The sequence below is a fragment of the Ammospiza nelsoni genome, chromosome 12, assembly GCF_027579445.1.
Source record: "Ammospiza nelsoni isolate bAmmNel1 chromosome 12, bAmmNel1.pri, whole genome shotgun sequence".
NCBI lineage: Eukaryota > Metazoa > Chordata > Aves > Passeriformes > Passerellidae > Ammospiza > Ammospiza nelsoni.
The window spans coordinates 9,600,988-9,615,960 of record NC_080644.1 but is presented as its reverse complement, the minus strand read 5'-3'; the positions used below and the strand labels follow the sequence as shown (position 1 = coordinate 9,615,960).

Below are 14,973 nucleotides of genomic sequence, written 5' to 3'. Positions count from 1 at the left end.
TAATGCTCAGCTATTTTAAGACCACTGGGAGCCGGCTGCTTCCTGCTGGTCCCAAGCGAGGCCATTACACAAGGCAGGAGCCACCTCCCCGGCGGCCACGGCGCTCACCCCGGAGAGAATGAGGCCCAGAGTGCTGTGCCAGCACCAAGCACGGCCCCCAGTAACTCTGGCTCGGCTGAGCACATCCCCAGCATCCTTACTATTCCTATCAGGGCAGGTTTAGGGTCTCACCTTGCCTGTTTTTTACACCAGGTAGAATCCTAAACCACCTTATAGGGCTCCTACATGTGTGCTGGGGAATGTCCCTGTGGAGGCAGGCGGAGCAGTAGGACAGAGAGAGCTGCTCACATGTGGGATGCACTCAGGGATGGGCCCCTCACTTAGAAGTTGATGCCCCTCCCAGTCCCAGCTGTGAGCTGGAGGGGGTGAGATAAGGGCTGCTGAGCACAGGCTGCCTTGCCATGGGCCTGTGGACACGTGTGTGTACATGTGTACATGGGTGTATTCACAGAATCATGAAGTTTGGAAAAAAGAAAAAAATCATAGGATCATTAAAGTTGGAAAAGTCCTCTAAGATCATCAGGCCCAAGCATTAACCCATATTTATACATTCATACATATAAATGTGTGCGCCATGGGGTGCCCTGATGGAAAGGAGGGCGTGGGGAAGAAGGTCAGTGGCACACAGAAAGGGAAATCACAGGCTTTAACCACATGAATGGAGCAAACTGCATTGAAACGCTTCCCAATTCAGCCACTTATCCCTTCGCTAACCCTGCCTTTGTGTGGTCTCTAACCCTGTTTTTTTGTGGGGCCGGAGAGCAGCTGGAGAGTGCCCAGTGACCCCCGGCTCCCTACAGGTCACCCAGGGATGGGATGCCACAGGCCACCCTGCAAACCCGTGCTGCTCCCCATGCCATGGATCCGGCTGGGATCTGTGTGCAGGAAACGACAGCAAACGCAGACCGGGTGCCAGGCATACCGAGGGGTCTGTCCCCAGGAAAAGCCACTGCGGGATGCAATGTGCGGACCCCACGTGTGCCACGCCAGGATCCCACGCAAACCCTGCTGTGGGTGCTGGAGCCCTAAGGTATCCTGTGAGCTGTGTGACCCAAGTGAGGTGCAGGGTGGTCCCCCAGGAGTGCCGTGGGGTGCAGAGTCCCCGGTCCCCCGGGCGTGTCATGATGCGGAGGGTGGCGCGGTTCCCAGGCGCGCTGGGTGGTCTGTGGCACTGCCATCCCGCACCATCCATGGGGTCCCGCTGCCCTCCTGCCCCGCTGGGCGGGGATGCTCCGACCCCCGAGCCCCTGGGCGGGCAGCACCGGGTGCGGGTTCCCCCCCGAGCCCCCGATCCCCAGCACCGGGTCTGTGCGTGCCCCAGCACCGGGTGCGGGTCCCTCCCGAGCCCACGAACCCCATGTCCGTGTCCCCCCCCGCCGACACCGAGCCCCAGCACCGGGTGCGGGTCCCCCCGAGCCCCAGCACCGGGTGCGGGTCCCCCCGAGCCCCAGCACCGGGTGCGGGTCCTCCCGAGCCCCAGCACCAGGTCCGTGTACCCCCCGAGCCCCAGCACCAGGTCCGTGTACCCCCCGAGCCCCAGCACCGGGTGCGGGTCCCTCCCGAGCCCACGAGCCCCATGTCCGTGTCCCCCCCCGCCGACACCGAGCCCCAGCACCAGGTCCGTGTACCCCCGCAGCCCCAGCTCCAGGTCCGTGTCCCCCCCGAGCCCCAGCACCGGGTGCGGGTCCCTCCCGAGCCCACGAGCCCCATGTCCGTGTCCCCCCGCAGCCCCCGAGCCCCAGCACCGGGTCCGTGTCCCCCCCCAACCCAGCCCCGGGTGAGGGTCCCCCCCGCGGAACCCCCGCACTTCGCTGCGCGCCCGCCCCCCGCGCCGGCAGCGCGCCGCTCCCGCTCCGCCCCTTCCCCTCCCTCCTCCCTCCTCCTTCCTCGCTCCTCCTCCTCCTCCTCCTCCTCCTCCTCCTCCTCCTCCTCCGGCTCGCTCCCCTCCCGCGGCGGCGGCGCGGGGCGCGGCGGGGCTCGGGCGCTCCCGCTCCCCTTTGTTCGCCGCGCCGATGGCGGCCGGGCCGGGCGCCGGCCCCGGGGCGCCCAGCGAGGCGGAGGCGGCGCAGCTGTGCCGCAGCCTGGAGGTGGGCACCGTCATGACCCTCTTCTACTCCAAAAAGTCGCAGCGACCCGAGAGGAAAACTTTCCAGGTGAAGCTGGAGACGCGGCAGGTCACCTGGAGCCGCGGCTCCGACAAGGTCGAGGGCGCCGGTGAGTGCGGGGGAAGGGGCGCGGAGGGGCTGCGCTGCCCGGGCGGGGCGGCGGGGCCGGAGCCCTCCCGGAGCCGCCGTTCGGGGAGCGCCGGGGCTCGCTGGCGGGGAGAGGAGGAAGAAAATGAGAAATAATGGACCCCCATCTCGCCGTGCCCGGCATCTCCCCGCGGAGAGGGTCCGGTCCCGGCGCGGGGCCGCTCCGTGCGCGGGGGATGCGCGGGCCGGTACCGCCGCTTCCCCCGCCCAGCGCCGCCTCCCAACTTTCCGCATCCCTGCTCGGCACCAAACTTCCCCCGGGATAAACGGGGTGTTTTCCCGGGTGGTGCCTTGGCGAGCAGCGCCTAAGGGAGCCTCAGAGGAGGCAGGGTTAGTGTGAGCCCTTTTGCGGTTGCACCTCGGAGCAACAGATGAGAGCAAACGGAAAAGGTTAAACAGAGGAAAACCAGCCCAAAATATTGTGCTGTGGTTCCGTTCCCTTCCTCGTTGCCCTGTGAGGGTGATGGCACAGGGTCAGGTGAGCCCCGGCTTCATGTGCTGGATGGGGATGAGGAGGACAGAGGAAAGGATGCGTAAGAAACCTGAGTGTAAAATCAGGTTTCTTATGCATGGGCATAAGGTGGGAAGGGGGTGAGATCTGGCATGCTCTGCACTCTTAAACTTGGTGTTTATTTCCCAGATAATTTTTGTTAAATTATCCTTCCTGCCCCCGTGTGCTCCAGCGCAAGGACAGGGTCTCTGTTCCCTGTGGGACATGAGGAAGAGGGGATGTGCATGAAGGCCCAGGGGTGGAGAGGTGGTGCTGGCCATGGCACTGGCCTTCCCCATGCTGGGGGATGTGACTGAGGCCCAGCAAGGCCAGGGAGGGGTTGTCATCTCTCCTGGCAAGTGCTGCTGGTCCAGGATGGAAAGCTGGGATGCTGTTAGTACCAGGGGCTTAGATGAGGAAAGGGCATGGAGATGGTGGCACATCTCTGTGGCAGGTCCGCAAAATGCCAGTCTGGGGCTTTGGTTTGCCCTGAGACCCTTTGAGTCCTCTATGTTCTGCCCTGTGGTGTGTGGAGGCAGGTCTGGGGGGAGCCTTTGGCATCATGAGGATGTGGAGCTCCCCCATCTCTTTCCCAGAAAGGCCTCTGGGAGTGATGAGGCAGTGTGAGAGGGAGGAGAGAGCAGCATTCTGTTGACCCTGGGCTTAAGTTGTTCTTAAACTCAGGCTGAGCAAACGTTGGTTTTGCTGGGTCTGAGACTGAGCCCACAGCCCACGTGTGCCCACGAGGGACAGAGGTCCCCACTGGTGTCTGCAGGGGTGGTTGTTCCTGGGGACAGACCTAGGTGTGTCCCTGTAACCTGTGGGGTAAATCTAGAGAACTTCAGCTTTATACCAGAACTGTGGGCCTGACAATGATAAAGCAGTGGCTGCAAGGAATTCTTGTGCTGTGCAGACGTCCAAGAGCAGAGTGTCCCAGCGACCGAGATGATTGTGTTTCTTTTAATGTTACAGAGGAAAATTCCTTGGGGCTTCTCTCCAAGGTGTCTGGCTGGTGGCTTTGGACTCTGGGTTCCCTGTGTGTGCCCCCCAATGCTGATGGTGTCCCCACACTATGTGTGACCCTCCCAGGGGGCCAGGTGGGCCTTGCTGGACACAGAGGACATCAGGCTGAAGAGCTGCTGTATCTTCAGCTCCATCTCTCTGATGCAGATGCTTTCCCCATGGCATCCTCTCTCATCCTGTGCTCAGTCCCCTGCTCTGGTGTCACCCAGCACCCTGAGCTGGCAGGGCTGGGAGCAGAGCTTTGCTTTAACACTTCCTGGACAGAGCTGTGGGGCTCCAGCTGGAAATGCCAGCCTGTGTACACAAATAGTGCCTGGGTTTCTAGGCAGGCAAGGCAAAGCATGGGATCAATGGCCAGCAGTGCTGGGTTCTTGGCCAGCTTCCCTGCTTTTATCTGGATGTGCTTTGTGGGCAGAAAGAGGATGCCTGGGAGAAGCCAGGTGCGTGATAGCTCCACTTCATGTGGCAAATACACCAAGGAATTCCCTTCCTGGCTGATCCCCTTGAGGTCAGCATGGCCATGGTGGGAACCAGGGGTGAAGTAATCTGGAGCTGAGCTGGTCACTTTCAGGGCAGGATAGTGTCAGCCATGGAGCCAGTTCTCCCCATGAAGACAAGCCATGCCAGCACAGGGAGCACTAAGTTGGATTTTGCTTTTGGTGGTGGTTCTGGTTTGGCCCCAGCTTGCTCGCTGAGGGGGTGGCCAGCTCTCAGGAGGTGAGATGTTCCTTCCCATGCAACAGCATCTGCACCAAACGGTGTTTGGGGACTTACAGGTCAAAGATTGCTGTGTTCATGGGTCTGTAATGGATGTTCTTGTGTTTCTTGAGAGATGGAGGCCACTGGGGAGCTCTAGACCACCCTGGATACACGTTAATTGTCTAAGTAGGGGTGATTCTGGGTTGTTATCCATTTCAGAACAGGTGAGCATCCACAGTATATCACATATGGAGGTTTTGGGCTCGGGGCATGTCTGTGTGGATGCCCATGTCTTGGAGAGTTCTGTCTCCATGGACACCAGCTGTGGAGCATCTGTGCTCCTTTCTCTACTCCTGGTGGGTGTGCAGAAAGGAGATGTGTGTTTGTCCAGGGAGGGGTGGGTGAGGATGTGTTGGGAAGAGCACAGCCCCGTGGCTGCAGCTTGGGGAGCTCCTGGTGCCTGGTGGGCAGTGCAGGGAGGGACAGAGGTGTGCTGGCTCATCTGCAGGTGGGCTGAAGCTGCAGCGTGCCAGGAGGAGAGGGCTCTGGGCACAGCCCCTGCCATCATTCCTCAGTGTGGTGGTGCTCATTTTGGAGCTTTGCCATCACTGTCAGAGGTGTTGTGGAGAAGCTGCTGCCCCAGGATCTGTCAGTACGTCTGATCTCTGCTGAACTCTGCAACAGGCAGCCAGTTCTTTGCCTTAAAAACAATGTTTGGGTGGTGCTTGGCTTTCTGTGCACTCTGATGTGGAGCTTAGAGGGGAGCAGAGCCTGAGCAGGCTGAAGGGCACCCCACTGCTGGAGAGAGGTCCAGGGAACCCCTGTGCTCTGTGCCTTTGGTGCCTCAGCAGCCTCGTGCTGTGGGTCTGAGTTAAAAAAAGACTGGATGTGGCACTTGGTGCCATGCTCTAGTTGAGGTGTTAGAGCATGGGTTGTACTTGATGATCTTAAAAGTCTCTTCCAGCCTAGAAATTCTGTGATTCTGTGAGTTCCCTTTCTCTGCCATGCTCCTGTGCCACCTTTATTCAAATTACTGAAGCCAGCAGGGTCTGACTGGCCTCTGCAAGGAACTTCTTGCACTTAAGGATGAGGGTCTCTGTGTGCTTCAGCATCTCCTTAGAGCAGTGAGGTTGGACCAGGGATGAAGGTCTCTGTGTGCTTCAGCATCTCCTGGCAGCAGTGAGGTTGGACCAGGGCGATGCTGGATGAGGAGGAGCCTGTGCCAGATGTGGCACCTGGGGCCATGGCTCAGTGGTGGAGCTGGCACTGCTGGGTTGGTGGTTGGGCTGGATGCTCTTAGAGAACTTTTCCTGCCGTAATGATTCTGTGAATGGTTGGGTGGCATCACCACACATGCTGTGGATGGACAGGTAACCAGCTGTGCCAGATGTGGCACCTGGGGCCATGGCTCAGTGGTGGACCTGGCAGTGCTGGGTTAATGATTGGACTGGATGGTCTTAGAGGACTTTTTCCTAATGATTCCCTGAAGGGTTGGGTGGCATCACCACCTGTGCTGTAGATGGACAGATAACCAGCTGGCCTCTCTGGCCGCCATGAACTGCCCACGAGCCAGGAGGTGCTGGGGGATGGAGAGCAGAGAGCCCTTGCTGGTGTGCCAGCCCTGTCCTCGTCCCCTGCTTTGTGCCCCTTGTGTAGCGCTTTGTGCCAGTGCATAAAGACCCTGTGTGTGTCCCCTGTGTGCCCTCCGTGGGCAGCTCGGGCTCAGCAGGGCCCAGCCAGCTGGGCTGCCCCATGAGAGCCTCTTCTCTTGGACAGGAGCTGCTCTCCTTGAGCTCTCCACTCCAGAGTGAGGAGAATCTCCATGAGCTGAGGGCTGGGGAGGGAGGGTGAGCTCCCCTGGGCTCCCCTTTCCCTTCTCCTGTGCTTCTTCAAAACTGTGCAAAATGCAACCCTGGTTTGTGCCAAAAAATAAAAAAAAAGGCATTTTTTTTTCAATTAATACTTGTTTTTGTTCATAGAGTTCCAGCCAGGTTTAATTACCAACGCATTGCTTTCTTGCTAATAACTCTGCAGAGGGCCTGGCTGCTACAATAGGAAGAGTGCTAAAAATTTTCTGTTCTTTTTGTTAAGCACCCAGAGCAGAGTAGAGCTAATCCCTCAAGTCAGTTTTCTTTTATGCATTTATTTTCTTTTAAACTTCCTGTGTTAACTGATTCTTTATTTTTAATAAAAAAGGGTCTTGCATTGTTACCTTCTCATGCTGGGGGGGTTATAGGCCAGTTTCAAATTGAACTGTTTGCCTTGAAACACGTCAGAAAATTCAGAGAGTTTGCTCAGAGAGTGAGCTGAAAATTTGGAGCAGATGTTTGTTTTATAGAGGAGAGAGAGAAGAAAAAAAAACCTACCTCACAAAAACCCTGGTTGCATTCTTGCTTTCAGTGAAATGAGCTCAGTCCCTTGGAGGTGGAGAAAAGCCATTGCCTGTGTAAAAGAAAAGAAATGAGCTGTAAAATATTAATGCAAAGTGGCTCTGAAGTGTGGCTCGTACTCGCCCCAGCCGTTTCAAGCACCAGCCTCTTTCATTAGCCCACTGGGACACAGCTTCTTTAATTATGTTTTTTGGGGGCCATTTGCTTGAACTTGAGGAGCTTGGAGCTCTTAAGAAGCGAGTGAGCCAGAAATGGTTCTGAAGGATAAAATGACTTCAGAGTGAGTTCCTCGCGGGGTGCAGGGCAGCTGCTGCACTGGAGGGTCCCTCCTGCTCCTGCAGCCAGGGGTGCAGTGGGCAGGAAAGGGAGGAGGGAGCTGCCTGGAGCAGGGGCTGTGCAAGGGCTGGGGTGGGAAGGGAGAGCAGAGCTTGTGGCTCTCAGGATGGTTGAAGCTTCCCCTGCTGATGCTCTGCTGTGGGAGCTTTTGAGGGCAGGGTTTTGTGTCCCCCTTCCTGCCTGTGAGGGCATTTGTGCTGCACACAAAGCGAGTGAGCTCTGCTCTGCCTTCACCTCCAGACTGAATCAGCCTCTCCCCTTTGTCATCCCAGCTTTACTCTTGGTAGCATCCTCCAGGAGGGGCAGGTTACAAAACCCCTCCCCATGCAGTAAGATGTGTTACCTCCTCCCTTGGCATCTCAAAAGCTGCTCTGAACCTGGAGAGCAGCTGGGAGTTGGCTGTGGTGATTTCCCCTAGAACCTGCACCACGTCCCCCATCCATCTGGTTCCTTCCCCTGCCATCAGCCACGTGGCAGGAATTGCCTTGTGGGGTCCAAGCCCACTAATGGCAATGTGCTGGAGATGTTTTTCAAAGTGTTGGACTGATTATTTCTCACCAACATCAAGGGGCTGAGTTTTTCAGGGCTTGGCTTCCTCCTTGCCATGGCTGGACACCATGTGTGGCAGCAGGAGCCCCTCAGTGAGCTGGGTGTGAACATCTGCCCTTGCAGATTGTGTGCCATGGGGTGCCGTGCTCAGCTCAGCCCTGTCCCCTCCTGTCACCGGGGGCTGTCCTGTTGTGGGGTTTTATACAGAACTTTAGTGTGCCCCATCTCCACGCTGAGGAGCTGAGCCAGCAGCTGCCCAAGCCAGCCTGGGATCTCTGCTCTCTCTTTGAGCTGCCCTGCCTGCACAGTGGGGATGGTCATCCTTATCCTTTATCGTTACCTCAGAGTGTTTGCTGGCTCCTTATCTGATGGCTGCCCTGTGAGCACCCCCAGGACATGCTGGCTGTCCCCTGTCCCCTGTGAGCAGGCGTGTGGCCTCCTGCATATCTCACAGATTGCAGGCACGGAGGAGAGGCTCTGCAGCCCTGAGTCAGGGCTGAAGTCCCCAGCCCTGAGCAGCCCTGAGCTCCCAGTGCCCCAGTGCTGTCTGTGTGTGGCTTGGCCAGGAGGTGCCCAGGAGAGCAGGTTTGGTGTAAACTCTGTGTTCTGGGAGCCTGGGCACTGCTCTTGGGCTGGGACCTTCCCCTCCATAGAGCACTGGGGTTGTTGTGTCCTTTTGGAGCTGACCCACATCAGTGAGCTGTGATGGGCAGCCTGGCCAGGATGTAAAACTGGGGAGCACTGGGAATGGAGCAGGGCTCTAGAACAGACCCTCTCCTGTGACTGCCTTACAGTTTTGGCTAATCACACACCCTTCTGCTGGAGCTGCAGGCTCATTGATGAGCTGCAGCAGCTCAGCCTGTGCATGGCAACCTCAGGAGCTGCTGGAGGTGGAACATTTGATTGTGTGTTTAACTTGTCTCTGCCAAAGTGGGATCCTGGGCTTGACAGAGTTTGTGCTGAGCATCCCCTCCTGCCAGGGCTTCTGCTGCTCAGAGTGACCCCAGGATGTGCTAGAAAGTCTCTTTTCCCAGCCTGGCACTTGAAGAAGGAGTCAGGGCTCTTCAGTTCTCGGTCTCAAGGTTGTTTATTGTTTCTTATCTATAAAATTGTTTCTCCTGGCCTGCTGAGGTCCACTCAGCAGGTCAGACAGAGGCATTCCCCCTGCCCCCAGAGGAGTGTTATGTCTTTATACTAAAAACTACATATACAATATTTACAATTACTTTCCAATACCTATCACCTATGTTAGACAGTGAGCTTCTACTCTAAACCAATCCAAAAGTGCCACCATCACAGCAGAAGATGGAGGCCAAGAAGAAGAAAGAGAAAGGCTGGACATGCCCAGATCCCTGCATCTTGCCTCCTGAACCCCCATTCTAAAACCCCCAAAATCTACTTTTCCACCCTGTGATAAATTCACTGTCATTCTACTTAATTTGTCGTGGCTTGCACATCCTCATATAAGGTTGGTAGATTGCTCCACAGGTCATAATCAAAACCACAGGGGCATCTTGGGCTCTGTGCCAGGGTGTCTGAGCCCCTTGGCAGGGGTCTTGGCTGCTCAGGACAGCCAGAGGGATGTCCTGGGTGCTGACACCCTCCAGGCCATGGGACAGGAGCTGTGGGGTCTCTTGGGGATCAGCCTGTGGGTGCTGCCCTTGGGGATCAGCCTGTGATTGCTGTCCTTGGGGATCAGCCTGTGGGTGCTGTCCTTGGGGATCAGCCTGTGGGTGCTGTCCTTGGGGATCAGCCTGTGGGTGCTGCCCTTGGGGATCAGCCTGTGGGTGCTGCCCATGGGGATCAGCCTGTGGGTGCTGTCCTTGGGGATCAGCCTGTGGGTGCTGTCCTTGGGGATCAGCCTGTGATTGCTGTCCTTGGGGATCAGCCTGTGGGTGCTGTCCTTGGGGATCAGCCTGTGGGTGCTGCCCTTGGGGATCAGCCTGTGGGTGCTGCCCTTGGGGATCAGCCCGTGGGTGCTGCCCTTGGGGATCAGCCTGTGATTGCTGTCCTTGGGGATCAGCCTGTGATTGCTGTCCTTGGGGATCAGCCTGTGGGTGCTGCCCTTGGGGATCAGCCTGTGGTTTCTGCCCTGCAGGGCTGTAGGAACACCCCAGCCCCACACTGGGCTGTGTCTGGCAGGTGAGGGGGCAGCAGGGACAGGCTGTGCTCAGTGCAGGCTCAGGGTGTGTGACAGTGGCTCTAGGGGCTGTGTGACCTGGCAGCCCCCGTGCTGTGTCCCTGCCCCTGAGCTGCTGCAGGTTCTGTGGGAGCCAGGGTGAAGCTCACGCTGGAGGAGGGTGTGGGGAGCCCAGGAAGAGCTTGCAGTGTGTGGGGAGGAGGTGTGGGCCTTTGAGCACAGAAACCCCAGCAGCTCTGAGCTGAAAAACCAGTGGCTGCACCTTGCCATGCGTTAGAAGGAAATGGGTGAAGACAGTGGAGAAGAGTTATTGCTTTTCTGGTGTTCTCTGAGGTTTAAGAGCAGTAGAAATCAGAACATTTTGAAGCTCTTACAATGCTTTTGAAAGGTCCCCCCCCACATCCTCCCTGTTTCCCCTTGGCCAAAGAGGATTGGTGAGGGGATGGTGGGAGATGATGCTGGACTGGAGCAACTGGAGGTGTTGGTGTTCAGGACACATCATCACAGAATGATTCTGTGCAGGTGCTTTTATTGAGGAGCTTTGGGTGTCAGGGGTGCACAGACCCAAGTCTGACTCGACATGGTTTTGAGCCGAACATGTTTTATATTCTATCATTACATCACTTACATATTTAATAATTAACTTACATTGGTCTGTTGTATACATTGATTTCATCCAAGCATGGATTTCTCGTGATCCTCCTCAAACTCCTAACATAATTTCTCATGATTTTTTAAGCAATAATTATATCTAATCACATCTAACAGTTATATCATTTATCATATACTGACTACACAGGCAGAGTTTAACATGCTCAGCAAACACAAGGGCTGACATTCCCCAGTGCCAACCTTTAACATTTCCCCAGGGCCTACTAAACCTAACTTTCTTCCTAACTCCCTGAATTTTCTGTGATTTTAAAATCTTTTACCATCAGAGCGATACCTGGTCTAGAGAGGGATGGAAGGAGCTCTGGGTGTTCCCCAGGTGTGCAGCAGCTGGATGGAGAGGGCTGTGTGGTGCCTGACACCTGGGGATGCTCGCAGGAACCTGGGAGGCTCCTCAGCTCACTTGGTTTGGGTGGTTGGTGCTGCTGGTGTGCCCTGAGGGATCAGTTCAGCATCCAGCCCATCCCTGGCTGTGTCCTGCCTGATCCCATGGCTGTTCCAGCAATGTGGTTTTGCTGCTGGAGCTGTTACATCATGCCCTGGTGGGGAGGGTGTCTTCCAGACCCTAGGAAGGGACATGGTGACAGCAGCCATTCCCAAAGGCACTCTGAAGTGCTGGAAAAAGCTGTCCTTCCAAATGGTTTTAATCTTTAAGTTTTGAGTGTTCTTATTTTGAGCAAAGCGCTGTTGTGCGTGGAAAAAGCTTTTTCACATTGATTCCAATGAGAAGCTTCCTCATTTCTGAGAATTTTCAGCCTTTCTGGAGATCCCCCAGCACTTGGAACTCTCACCCAGGGCTGTCTGCTTCTGATCTGCCAGCCTCATCCCTCCCGTCCCAGTGTCCTTATCTCTGAGCACTTTGCTGCCTGTTGATCTGTCCTTGTCATGTATTGAACACCTCGATACAGGGGATGGCAGGAGGATTCAGGATTGGGGAGCACTCTGAGCACCCAAACAGCCATGGGCTGATGTCTCTAGCAGAAGCTGGCACACTATGGCTGTACAGGTCAGCAGAGCCTTAGGATGCTGCCAGCCCATACTCTGAAAGTCTCTGTGATTTTCAGACTGCATTTTAGCTCCATCTCTGCTGTCCCTGTGCTCTGGTGGCTCTTTAGCCTGATCTGGGCTCCTGAGCTTGGCTGGCTGGGTGGGGAGCCATGGGAAACCTTCCAGCATCTGGGATGGATCTCTCCCTTGTTTTCCTCTGCAGGTCCTCCCTTGTGTTTGTAAACATTTGTGGCTCTGAGGTTTTGGTCAGTCCCTTCCTGTGCTGTCAGGGTGCCCCAGAGCATCCCTGGCTGTCCCAGGGAATCCCATGGTGCTGGTTTGAAATCCTCCCAGGGAAGGTTATGGTCCAGCACATGATCTCTGTGCTGTGGGATGCTGTGCTGAGCTGTTTGCCCTTAAGGATGCAGTGGCCAAAAGCCACAGCAGAGGGGGCAGGACTGTGACTTACAGGTTTTGTTTTCTCCCCAACCCATTACAAACACATTTATTTTCCTTTTCTTGGAATATAACTCTTTTTCCTGCCTGGACATATGGAATCCCAGTGCTGTGCTGCCTTGGGTTTGCAGCTCACCCCCAGCCTTTACCCATGTTGGGGGGTGTGCAGGGCTCCTGCCTTCCCAGTCCTGCTCCTTTGGGAAGTGGCTGAAGCATCTTGGGGACAAGGGTTGTGTAGGGGGATAGAGCATAAGTAAATAAAGGTAGTATGGAAAGTAATCTTACCCCCTAAAGAGTTGGAGCTGGGTTAATTATTAAAGATGAGGAGCAGGCCTGATGTTAACAGGCCACAGCTGTAGCCAATAATAAGGAGAGTGTTATAAAAGAGTGGGTTGGTTGGTTGAGGGAATGGGAGTCAGTTGGCTGCTGTGAGGATGAGGAAGAGTCAGTGCTAGAGGAGCTGCCTACAAGGAACATCAAGAAAGTGTGAAACTCTGGCAATATGGAACCCTTGCAATGTAATGACAACAGGGTTGCCTTTTCTGCTGGCTCCGAGCTCCCTCCCCAGGAGCTGGCAGTGTGCTGTGTCCCCAGGGCCTGGAGGGGTGCTCTGGGTGACACACACAGCCCTGCTGGGGCTGCTCTGCTGCCTCCTGGCTCTGCTGCTCCAGCTGTCTTGCTCTCGGTTCCCTCTGGGCTATCCTGTGCTCCCCTCCTGCTGGGATCCCATGCAGAGCCCTTGGAGCATCAGCCCATGGTAGGGCCACACCAGGCAGGGCTGGGAATGGCCACACTGGGGACAGCTGTCACTGCAGGCCTGGGCACAGCAGCTGCCCGAGAGTCCTTTTCCTGTTTCCTTGCTCCCAGCAGTGCTGATGCTGTGGTGATTAAAGGACACCCTCCTGCAAGTGCCAGTGCATCCTTCATCCCTCCTGCTCCTCCTCCTCCTCACCTGTGGTGGTGTAAGCCCAGCCCAGTCAGGCAGGCTGTGGTGCTGGGAGCAGGGAATGTCCCAGAGGACTTTCACCCCCTTGGCTGCCTGCCCTGGGGACCTGCACCCCATAAACGTGCTTCCCAGCTGGCAGGAGGTGGGGCAGGGGCTGCCTGGCTTTGTTTGCTGAGCATTTGGACACTGCCTGTCTGTCCATGTCCTTCTTGGTGCCCCTGGCTCATCAGAGCAGAACCCAGAGCCTGCTGCCTCATCCCTCCTGTGCTTGGATTCCTGCCCTCAGACATCACTCACCCACCTCTGGCTCCTCCTGCCAGGGTCCCAGGGCATTCTGCATTCCCTCCTTCTCTCAGGGCACTCTGGATACCCTCCCTCTCTCCTGAGCTGCAGTCCTTGCCCTGTTAATCCCTGCAGCTCTCAGCCCTCCTGAGCTTCAGAAGAGCAAAGAGCTGTGTCCCTGATTCCAGATTCCACTGCCAGGGCAGTGGGGAGTTGGCTCTGCTTGTCTCTGTGTCCCAGCAAAGCTGCAGAAATTGATTTTTATTGGTTTTTTTTTTCCCCCTCTTCTGTGTCTCACATGTCCTGTAGTGACTGGTGTCAGCCTGTTTTCAAGGTCTTGCTGCTAGCTGGATTGTTGTCCCTGTAACCTCCAGCAGCTCTGGGGCACTTTGTGAAGAGTTCTGGAGGTGAGGGAATGAAATTTCTGGAGCATTGATGCATCAGGTTTGATAGGAACCGTGGAGCAGGTTGGGGTACAAACAGGAAGAGGTCTCCAGTTTTGGGGACCAAATAAATCCCAGGTGAGGTCATTAAAAAAAAAACAGTCCCAAGTGGTTTGACACCATCACCATGGGTTTCTGCTTCTCCCCCATAAACTGAAAATGCTGTCATGTGCCAGGGCAGTGTCTGCTCAGTGCCTGGACATCTCCACTTGGATGGTGCTGTAAGGACTGCCTGTGGCTGGTTATCCCCCAGAATCCTGCCTTGGCATTGGAAGGTGAAACCAGCCCAGGGGGTCCCATGGTGGTTAGAGCAGAGAGAGCAAATCTGGGGGAAAGGGAAGAGGAGAGTCACTGCTTCCATTTCCAACCACCTTGGGACAGGTTTGATTGCACCTGCGTTGAGGTGGAAAAGTGACTCAGGTGGAGAATCCAAGGAGGAGGTAACAGGAGGAGGTGCTCCAGCCCCTGGGCCTCTCTGCATTCAGTGGCACAGAGGGACATGGAGGGGAGGGCACACATCTGGAAGTCACATCTGTGCCCTGGCAAATCCTCAGCCCTGCCAGCCTCAGAGCAGCTGAGCATGGGACAGGAAGGGGCCAGGCTGTTGTGGTGACCTGGAGCAGCTCAGCAGCACATGGGATCTTCATCCCACCCTCCTCTTCCCTCACCTGCAGAGTCCAAGCCCTGGTGGGGACAGGGACAAGCCACTCCCTGCTGCCATGAGGGTCCTGGACAGCTGTAAATCCTGGTCCTGGCCACCTCTGCTGTAAATCTGTCATGGAAACTTGATTGTGTCATCTGGAGGGGTGGGTGAAACCTGAGTCACAGCATCTGAGCATCGCTGACATTTGCTGCCACTGTGACAAATCTTTTCTGTGCTTTGCTTTTCACTCCGTGCCTTTGTGCCCTGTCCTGGGGACAATGTCCAACTCTTGTCTACAATTGCTTTGTGACAGGGCATGAAAGTTGGGAAGGGAAGGCACCTTATTGAGTGCAGGAATCCCCAAAATGCCCCAAGGAGAGTTTGCTGCTGTTGGACACTCAGGTCCCTAAATCCACCTCTGCCAGGGGTTCCTCACTGGCTCTGCCAGGCTCCCACCTGTGAGCTGTGCTTTCAGAGCTGCTGGATTGGCAGCTCTGCCCCTCTGTCCTTGGTTTTGCCAGTCTGCCTGGTCCCATCCCCTTCCCCTGGCTGGCTGAGAGCCTGGGGAGGGACATCAGTGACCCTGTAAGGTCCAGGAGAGGGATGCA

General features: G+C 56.1%; 2 protein-coding genes across 5 annotated transcripts in view; both read left to right on the top strand.

Moving 5' to 3' along the window:
- The first annotated feature begins 634 nt into the window (after positions 1–634).
- On the top strand, positions 635–1,841 carry LOC132078423 (uncharacterized). The gene is made up of 4 exons (XM_059480561.1): positions 635–673; positions 1,140–1,325; positions 1,382–1,770; positions 1,832–1,841. Exons 1-4 carry the CDS (start codon positions 635–637, stop codon positions 1,839–1,841), a joined length of 624 nt encoding a protein of 207 aa, XP_059336544.1.
- Positions 1,842–2,061: 220 nt separating this feature from the next.
- PLCG1 (phospholipase C gamma 1) overlaps positions 2,062–14,973 on the top strand; it is a 49,249-nt gene continuing 36,337 nt past the window's right edge. For all 4 annotated transcript variants that reach the window (XM_059480507.1, XM_059480505.1, XM_059480506.1 and 1 more), the window contains exon 1: positions 2,062–2,274. In XM_059480507.1, coding sequence (XP_059336490.1) covers positions 2,073–2,274 — 202 coding nt within the window. In that variant the 5' untranslated portion in view covers positions 2,062–2,072. The remainder of the gene's footprint in view (positions 2,275–14,973) is intronic.

Bases quoted from the DNA above. Each gene is read 5' to 3' on its own strand.
- LOC132078423 (XM_059480561.1), top strand. From the start codon at position 635: ATGGGGTGCCCTGATGGAAAGGAGGGCGTGGGGAAGAAG. The intron at 674-1,139 runs GTCAGTGGCACA...GTGGTCCCCCAG, and splicing joins AGGAGGGCGTGGGGAAGAAG to GAGTGCCGTGGGGTGCAGAG. The intron at 1,326-1,381 runs GTGCGGGTTCCC...TGCGTGCCCCAG, and splicing joins CCCTGGGCGGGCAGCACCGG to CACCGGGTGCGGGTCCCTCC.